The sequence below is a fragment of the Aethalodelphis obliquidens genome, unplaced genomic scaffold, assembly GCF_003676395.1.
Source record: "Aethalodelphis obliquidens isolate GAN/ISIS:26980383/991018 unplaced genomic scaffold, ASM367639v1 scaffold21, whole genome shotgun sequence".
NCBI classification, from domain to species: Eukaryota; Metazoa; Chordata; class Mammalia; order Artiodactyla; family Delphinidae; genus Aethalodelphis; species Aethalodelphis obliquidens.
The window spans coordinates 17,140,041-17,149,703 of record NW_020837965.1 but is presented as its reverse complement, the minus strand read 5'-3'; the positions used below and the strand labels follow the sequence as shown (position 1 = coordinate 17,149,703).

The 9,663-nt window shown below is 41.8% G+C and overlaps 1 protein-coding gene across 2 annotated transcripts in view; it reads right to left on the bottom strand.

The window, feature by feature from the left end:
• The window catches only part of GOLGA5 (golgin A5), a 35,966-nt gene extending 29,397 nt beyond the window's left edge, over positions 1–6,569 (bottom strand). The window contains exons 1-2 of one of the 2 annotated variants that reach the window (XM_027120402.1): positions 6,475–6,569; positions 2,389–2,965 (exon numbers count right to left, since the gene is read on the bottom strand). In XM_027120402.1, coding sequence (XP_026976203.1) covers positions 2,389–2,935 — 547 coding nt within the window. In that variant the 5' untranslated portion in view covers positions 2,936–2,965; positions 6,475–6,569. Of the gene's footprint in view, positions 1–2,388; positions 2,966–4,928; positions 5,149–6,474 lie in introns of those variants that run through there. The other variant, XM_027120400.1, reaches the window with a different exon arrangement.
• Between the last annotated feature and the right edge of the window lie 3,094 nt (positions 6,570–9,663).

Genomic DNA, 9,663 nt, shown 5'->3' with positions numbered 1-9,663 from the left:
TGTGTGTGTGTGTGTGTGTGTGTGTGTGTGTGTGTGTGTGTGTGTGTATTTACAAAAACCTATAGACAGCAACAAACAGAAAGTAAAAAATTTTAAAGCATACCATTTTTAAGAGCTTTAAAAAATATAAACTACCCAGGAATAAATCTAACAAAAAGTATGTAAGACACTTATGGAAGAAACAATAAAATCTTAATGAAAGACATCTAAAAAATAATTATACCATGTTAATAAGTTAGAAGATTCTATGTTGTAAAGATGCTGATTCTCACCAAACTATCTGTATGTCAGTAGAAGCAATGGACTCCTAGTAAAGACCAACAGAATTTTTGTGGAACTTGGCAAGCAAATTCTAAGATGCATATGGAAGTACAAAAGTCCCAAGAATACCCAAAACATTCTTGGAGAAGGACAAGGTGGTAGAATGTGCTCTTTGAGATATAAAGACATATTATAAAACCACGTTAATTAAGACAATGTGGCACTGACATAAAGACAAATAAACCAATGAAACAGAATTAAGTGTCAGAAACATACCAACATATAGATGGATATTTGATATATGACAGAGGTGGTATTGCAGATTAACAGGGAAAGGAAATATTTTCAATAAATGGTGCTGGGATAACTGATTTCCATTTGGGAAAAAAAGGGAACTAGATGCCTACCTCACACCATACATAAAAAACAACTTTAGGTAAACATCTAAATGTGAAAGGCGAAAGTATAAAACCTTTTCCTATAATACAGAAAAATACCTTTATGACCTCAGGATAGGAAAAGATTTTCTAAGACCCAAAAGACACAAACCATAAAGAAAAAATTGATAAATCATTATATTAAGAACTTCTATTGAGACATTATAGAAAAAGGAAAAAAACAACAAGGTAAAACTGGAGGAGGATGAGAAAGAATTGCCATCTAGAACATAAAGAGAGTATCTATGAATCAGTAAGGAAAAGGACACGCTTCCACAACACTCTGACCATACCTCAACTGCTGCATTTACTATATTACATGTATATTATCTGTGTCCATGTGTATCTCATCCAATAAACTATAACCCATTCACTTCTGTATCCTGGCCCAATAGGGTCTCAATAAATGTTTGTATAATTAATCAAAAGATAGTTGAGAAGAAATTTAGGATTGTTCATACCTAGTTAATTAACTGCTAGTGCATGCACCTGTCTTGAAAGCCCAAAACCCATCTCTTTACCACTTTTTTATCTTGAAATACAAGAAAGATTTTATTCACTAAGAGCCAAGACTGTGGAAGAAGCTAAAAGGTTTAAGAACATAACAAGCTCCCATGAGCTATCAGCTCTATAAAGAATCCCTGCAAGGACCTATCATGTTTATTGTTATTTTAAAATGCTTCCTAGGTACTCAAATTAGCCACATTACCATGTAAACATCATTTTTTGCAGGTGAGAAGATGTACATGTTGAGGTAATTTCATAGCAAATTAAACAACTGAAAACCAGAATTCTAAGTTCTTACTTCACGACTAAATCAATGCCTTTAACCCTCCAACTCAGATCAAAGTTCAGTTTCTCACGCTTTACTTTCAGGGCAGGCAGGGGGAAAAACACACCAAAAAGCTCACAATCCAGAATATAAGTGAAGTACAGCCGCCTGTTACTCTTATAATACCAATGACAGAAAGAAATGAATCGGAGATAGTTCCAAATCCAAAACTATATGTTTCCTTTCAGATTTCAAAATTTTCTTCTTTATATCTTAAAACATCTTAGAGAATCATTTTGGATATAATTTAAGATGTTGGGCTGAGGACTTCCCTGGTGGCACAGTGGTTAAGAATCCGCCTGCCAATGCAGGTGAGACGGGTTCGATCCCTGGTCCGGGAAGATCCCACATGCCACGGAGCAACTGAGCCCGTGTGCCACAACTACTGAGCCTGCGCTCTAGAGTCCGCAAGCCACAACTACTGAGGCTGCGTGCCGCAACTACTGAAGCCCGCGCACCTAGAGCCCATGCTCCGCAACAAGCCACCACAATGAGAAGCACACACACTGCAACGAAGCGTAGCCCCCGCTCGCCACAACTAGAGAAAGCCTGTGCGCAGCAACCAAGACCCAACGCAGCCAAAAATAAATAATAAATTAATTAAATAATTAAAAAATAAAATGCTGGGCTGGGTAAAGTTACAACAGACAACATTCAAAGGTCCCTACTGTAACTGTATATTGGCTAATAGTGTTCTATGCTGTCCCCTTATTTACACCACACACTTCAGAGAGCCTGCCCTTGCGCCAGCAGGGACAGGTAACAAAACAGAGCATGACAAATGCTACCAGAACATTTTAGGCGATGATGACATCCAATTTGGTTAACTCTAAAAGAAACAGAGGACTGATTAACTACCATGGCTTTGGCTCCCAGAAGGATGTTCTTCAATGGTTTTGATGGTGGTTACACTGGTGTTCTCAGAACTGACGCTTGTTGTCCGAGAACTCTGCAAGACAGGTGTTTTGCCCCTTTCTTTTTTGACTTCCACTTTCCCAGTAGGCTCCTTCTGTGAACTATTAAGAAAATCAAACAGCAGCTCATCATCAGGTTCTGACTTTTTTCTTCGAACAAACTGGGATGAAGGCCTAGGAACAGATGCATTTTCAACAGGATGGGAGGCCTCCACCGATGTCCTAGATCCTAGTTTCACATTTGCAGTCCCAGCTAAGATGGTGGCTTTTTGATTCCTAATATTATCAGCTGCTGAGGAAATGTAAGTAGCTTTAGGTCCTGTCTGATAAGTCAAATCTGTATTTTGCTGGTGAAGTTCAGGATAGTCAGTATTTTTGCTATAAACAATGCCGCTGGTGTTCTCTTTTCTACTGAGAGCTGTTGCAGCCCCTTGATCAACTCTGTTTAAAAGATCCTCTGCCTTTCCAGCAAGATCAGCAAACCAGGACATGATGGCAGCAGAATAATCCTATTGGTGAACCTGTAAAAAGGATATAAAATGATCAGTGTGGCTTAACAGCAGTGCACAGCGATTAAGACCAGGCTCTAGAGTCAGATAGTCCTGGGTTGGAAAGCCTGACCCTGCCTCTTACTATGTAACTTCAAGCAAACTACTTGACTGAAACTGAGAAACTTCACCTAGAAAATGAGGAGTACTTACTTTACAGGATGGTTTTAAGATGAAATACTGCATTAAAAAACACTTTGAAAAATGCCTAGCCCACAGTAGGCACTCATTTGAGTAGTTGCTACCATAATTACAACTACCACTACTACTGTTATTCCTATTTCAACTAAGTGTAAATACTGCAGCACTATCATGGATAATTTAGGTGTGCATATACATGCCTAAAATATACCTTCAATAATTTGGATTCTCAGTACCTACTATATGCACATTAAGCTAAGTTCAGAATAAAACAATTACGATTGCACATTCATTTGATGCATATATTTGGGTACTTATCCAGTGCCACAATAAATCAAAATGATGATGATGAAATAACTAGTTTCCATTTCATAGAAGAGTAGCATATAAAAAAGTCAACAACCATTTCTTGAATGTGCACATTATTCCTTTTGCCTGGAGCCCTCTTTCACAGTTAATTTTTTTTTTGTTCTTGGTCTTCACCTGAACGTCATCTGCCCCCGAAATGGCTCTTTTGTCCCATCTAAATTAGGTCCTATCATTCTCTGTTCACACACTATTCTTTTCCCTCACATCCCTTCATGTTTTATATGTATTTTTTCCCCCTGTCTCTCCCTCTTGGGGAAGGGGAGGCAGGGAGTGGGTGGATAAATGCCATGTGTGTTTTGCTCACCAATGAATTCTCAGCACACAGCAGGCACCCATAAATACTGCTGAATGGAATTAATTTTTATGTCAGGTGCCCTGCAAACATTATCTTTAGCACACATAATTTTCACAACCACATTGTGCGGTAAGTAGCAATACCCTTTTTTCACAAAAAAAAAATGGGGGGAAAGGTTTAGAAAGATCCCAGAGTTTAGACAGCAGCTCAGACAGGCAAATCTAAGTCAGCCAAAAACCACTTTTTAACCCCTGCGTTCCCCATCTAGCCTCCCAGTACATGAACAACCTCAAGAAGAAACTCACCCTCTAAACCTGTTCCTTACAAAATGGGATAATTACATGCCCCTGTATTTCACAGAGCTTATGTGAAATCCAATGAAAATAGAAGCGACATGCTCCATAACATATAAAATTCCCTACAGAGTATGTATCATTCCCGAGTAAACACTGGTGGTAAGTAGGGAACAAATGATCTCTCCTAATAAAGCAATCAAAACATACTTATTAACTTATACCTTGCCTCTCATTGTAAAGTTTTAAAGGGTTTTAAAACAAAAGCCTGTGCCTTAAGATTGAGTACCCAACTAAATGTTAAGATGGGCCCTATACACTTGCCCCACGGACAAAAGAACTGTAGCAGACTTCCGAGGTACAGAGCCCTCAAGAAATTCCGCCCAGTAACTGGCCCACGCCGACCTGAAGAGAGAGAGGGTGAGAGCGCAAGGGATGGGGATGGGGACGGGGACGGGGATGGGGATGGGTCGGCCGACGTTGGTGGCAGGGCATGCACGAAGACCAAGTGTCAACACAGAGGAAGGAAGGCTGGGGATCAGCTGGTCGGTCCCAGGGGCTCTGTCGTCAATGCCAGGTGGGCGAGTACAGACCCCCACTTCGCTCCCTACCCACTGCACTGAGCCTCCGGAGGGGGAAGAGCGGCCAAACCAGGCTGGGGTGGGGGAAAGAGGGAAGGGGAGGGCACTAAGCCACGTCCGTGGAGGCCCAAGGGGGCCCTGTTCCTGAGCCCCCGGCAGGGCGGAGAGAGCAGGGTCTCCGCTGAGGGGATGCCGCCCCCGCCTCTAAGGCCGTTAAGGCGCCAAGGGGACCCCTCGGCCCCCCGCGGCCACCTCACCTGAGTACTCTGGAGCGGCTGCACCGCGGCCTGGTCACTCTCCCAGGCCTCCCGTCCTCAGCAGCCGGCCGGGAGAGGGTCCAGGTTGAGCAAACCTGGCCCTCGATCGGCCACGGCTCAGTTACTCTTCCGGGAGACGTGGAAGAGCGGCGAGGACCCCAAAACAGAGTGGCTTCCGAGCTGCCTGAGCGGGCGGGAGCCTAGAGCAGCCACCTGGAGGCGGCTCAGGCACCACCGCCGCCGGCTGCGGGGCCCTTGCGCCTGGCCACTCCCTTTTTCCGCCTGTGGCGAGCAAGGGCGGGGGCAGGGCCTGCGTACGTGTGACGTAGCTCGCCTCCCTAGGACCGCGGCCCGCACGCGGCCGACACAACGTTGGAGGCCTCGCCCATCTGGGGGCGTGCCCCACAGCGGCCCACGTGGGTGGCAGGGGCGGTGCCCTGCCGGAAGGAATAGGAGGCCCGAGACACAGGTGGAGCGGCCGGCATTTACCTTTCCCCATTCTTCCTCCGCTCGCCTAGTTTTACGAATGAGGATGTTGAGGCCCATCCACAACGGGGGATGAGAATACAGAAAACAAGAACTAGTGGCAGAGACATATTAAATAAACCACTGAATGAACAAGACAATTTCAGAGCTTTACCAGAGCTGTAAATACAAGATAATAGGGAGAAGTGACTGGAGGTGAGGGAAGCGCTTTAAATGATGTGGACAGGGAAGGTCTCTCTCCGAGGAGGTGACATTTGAGCTGAGACCCAAATAATGGAAAAGGCCAGTAACGGGCTTTCCATACAGCTGTACTGTAGTTATGCATACAGTTCACTGAATATTTGAAATAAGTCTAAAATCCACATTTAATAATTCAACAAATACTCAGCACCTACTTTGTGCACAGGGTTGACTTAATTTGGCCCTAATGACAAGCCTACAACATAGTCCCAAGGACCCTGGAGGTTAAGTAACTTGTCTAAGATCATGTGCCCTAGTAAGGAGTCCATATTACTCCAAAGCTTGAGCCGTTAGACTCAACGTTTTATTGTCTCCAAATTAAATATTGGGAGTAATTACAGCTCCTTCTTTTCTTCCTCTCAAGTAAGGTTTAGCCCAGTCCAGTAAGCAGAAGAACTTTCAGCAGCACCAGGAAATAATAATAGTAATAATGATAATAATAATAGCCTCTAATAGTTATTGTGTTCTTATTAAGTGCAGTATACTTTGTTAAGCACTGGACGTGCTTCACCTCATTTAATTCTCAAAACAGCCATAAGGAAGGTACTGTTATTATCCTGTGGTAGGTGGCGTTGTTGCCAGCTATTAAGTGACTCCTCCTGTTAAGGATGTAAAAAATTAAGAAACAGAAACCTAAATTAAATAGAGTCAGGAGACCAGAAGGGAGAGCTCTCTCCCCCAAGAAGTAGAAAGACCGCTTTTCTCTCCTAGCAACAAATCAGCCAATGAAAAGCTGTGAACACTTTTTTTAGTATAGCCCTTCCAACCCCTTTCCCTTTCTATTACAGCATTCTCCTTCCCTTGCTGTGTGGGGACTTACATGTGGCTCACCATGGTTGCAGACCCCAAATTGCAATTCTCTGCTGATTCCAAATAAATCCATCTTTGCTGGAGAAATACCTGGCAGCCTAGTTGTTTCAGGTCAGCAAGGATTATACATCATCACCTGTTGCCTTGTGACTGCAATGCATCCTGTAGGAAGAGTGTCCTTTCCAGCCTTACTGATGTCAGGCTTGATCACGTGACTTGCTTTGGCCAGTAGAGTGTGAAGAGAAGTGTCTTTCACCACATCTGAGCAATAGTGTTAAGAGCCATTATGTATTCCTACCAACGCTCTTAATCTTTTCCATCTCTCATGAGAATGGCCTGTCCCAGATGGAGCTGCTCCCTCAGCCTGGGTCCTGGAAGGAAAGAGATGTGAAGCAACCCACGCCTGACAAGTCACATGAGTGCAAAAGAAACCTTTGCTTTTAGAGATTTGTAATTGTTTCTTATGCAGCCTTACCTAATGAAATCTAATACATACCCCATTTAACAGATGGAGACACTGAGATTCAGAGAGGTTTAGTTACTTTCCCAAGGTCACACAGGAAGTAGGTAATACATCTGGGATTCCAACCTACATCAGTGTGACTCCAGAAACAATATTGTTAATCAGTGAAGGGATGAGAATGAAAGAAGTTGAAGCAGAGCCAGATCTCCCATATAAAAAAAAAAAAAAGGCAGTGGGCAGACTACCCCAATGTTTCAAGAATTCCCATGTACACTCCCTGAGAGAGTCAGCATATAGAGACATATTACCCAGAAGTCATCGGGGCTAGGCTGGATTAGCCAGAGAGACAGCACAGCCAACAGAAAGAGGTTAAAACTTTGCCTTGTACAAGACACATGCAAAAAATACTAACCACAAAAGATTGAAATTTGGACTTTGTTAAAATTAAGAATTTCTTTTCATCAAAAACAACAACAACCACAGCAACATTAAAGCTTGCAAGGCTTTCATTAAGTGAAAGGCAAGCCAAAGATTGGTAGATAATATTTACAATACATACATCTGACAAAGGGTTTATATATAGAATATATAAAGCTCTCCAACAAATCAATAAAAAATATCAATCAACCCAACAAAAATAGACTAATATATAAGCATTTCACAAGAGAAAATATCCAATGGGCCAAAGCACAGGAAAAAGTATTCAACACTATTAGTCATCAGAGAAATACAAATTAAAATCACAATGAAATACCTTTACACATCCACCAGAATTGCTAAAACGTAAAAAGATGAAAAATGCCAAGAAATGATGAGTTTGTGCAGCTGCTAGGACACTCGTGCATTTTTGACACAACTGTTAAGTGATAGAACCACTTTGGAAGACTTGGGCTCTGTCTTTAAAGGTAAACATAGGCCTACTCTATGGCCCAGTATAGGGCTACCCTATGAGTCAGCAGTTCCACTCAAGAGAAATGGAGGTGAAATGTCCATCAAAAGACATGTACAATGAAAAACAAATAATTATCCATGCAGCAACATGGATGAATCAGACTTACTTGAATTAAAGAAATATTGTTGAGTTCAAAGAAGCTAGTCCCAGGGGCGGGGGAGGGTTGGATTGGGGGTTTGGGACTAGCAGATGCAAACTATTATACATAGAATGGATAAACAACAAGGTCCTATTATATAGCACGGGGAACTATATTTAATATCCTGTAATAAACCATAATGGAAAAGAACATGAAAAAGAATATACATATGTATAACTGAATCACTTTTCTGTACATGAGAAACTAATATAACATTGTAAATCAACTATACTTCAATTTAAAAAAAAGAAGCCTGTCTCAAAAGACCACATACTGTATAATTCCATCAAGATGAAGGCCAAGAACAGGTGAATCTAATCTGTGATTATAGAAGTTATAACAGTAGTTACCTTTGGGGGCCAGATATTGACTAGGAGTGGTCAAGATGGAGGCTCCTAGAGGGCTGATAATGTTCTATATCTTGAATTTGGTGTTGATTATGGGTATGGATACACATGTAAGAGTTTATAAACTCTGTACTTAACAACTGCTAACTTTATTTCATGTATGTTATATCTCAATGAAAACAATTCAAAAAAACTACACATACCCTCTGAGAAGGTAATTTTACTTTTAGGAAATTATCCTACAGATATACTCACACATATACAAAGTTATTCACTACAGCATTGCTTATAATAGCAAATACTGGAAACAAGTTAAATGTTCGTTGATTTAAAAATCTCGGTACATTCATCCAATGACGTACTATGCAGATGTTTAAAAGAAACAGAAGCTTTTATGCAAGGATGCGAAAAGAGCTCCAAGATCTTAACAATATCTGATGTTTTAAAAAACCAAAAATTAAAAAATGGTGTTTGTAATATGCTATCATTTGTGTACAAATATCTTTGATGAGTAGAGTCTATCTCTTGAAGGACACTTTCTTTCCCTCCTTGGAGAATTCAGCTTGGCAACAGGAGTAAGAGGGAGGTTTATTCTTCAATGAATCCTTTTTTGTATGTATCCTCTGAACTCTGTACCATAAGAATCTATTATTTTCCAAAAGTTAATAATATAAAAAAACTTTTTTAACTTTGAACGCCCTTGGAGGCTGAAAGCATTCCTCATGTCTTCACAGCCCTTCCTTTCAGATAGCCTGACACCCTTCATTTATGCCACCTGCCCAGCTCTGCAGGCTTTTCCCCTAGGGATTTTGTGACCTTCTTTGGAAGATGCCTGTGTTTCTTCAGCTCCGGGTTTCTGTGATTCTACTCCTTGCTGAGCAGCTCTGACGAATGAAATTGTGAACCTCTTTGTGCATTTTTAGCTTCCGGCAGCAGGAGGCACTCTACGCTTAAAAATATATACGTACACTTGTATGTTTGTATGTATGTATATTACATCTGGATTGACAAGTAAAATGAGTATTGCTGGATCGTTTTGTTTATAGAGCACAGAATGTAATATTTCCATGAATCAACGCTGGGTGACGCCCAGGAATTTCATATTCCCATACCTGTTTGGGAGTTCCTCCAGATTGACAGACCATTTCTGGTGTTTTCCATGTCACCTGGAATGCTCAGCTGCTCCCAGAGATGAGTCCCTCTGCCACTGCAGCCCTGATGAAACCTCCTAGGCCCCCATTCACCCCACATCCTCAGCCTGTCATTGCCCCTGCTCAGAGGCCTCCAACCCCCATATG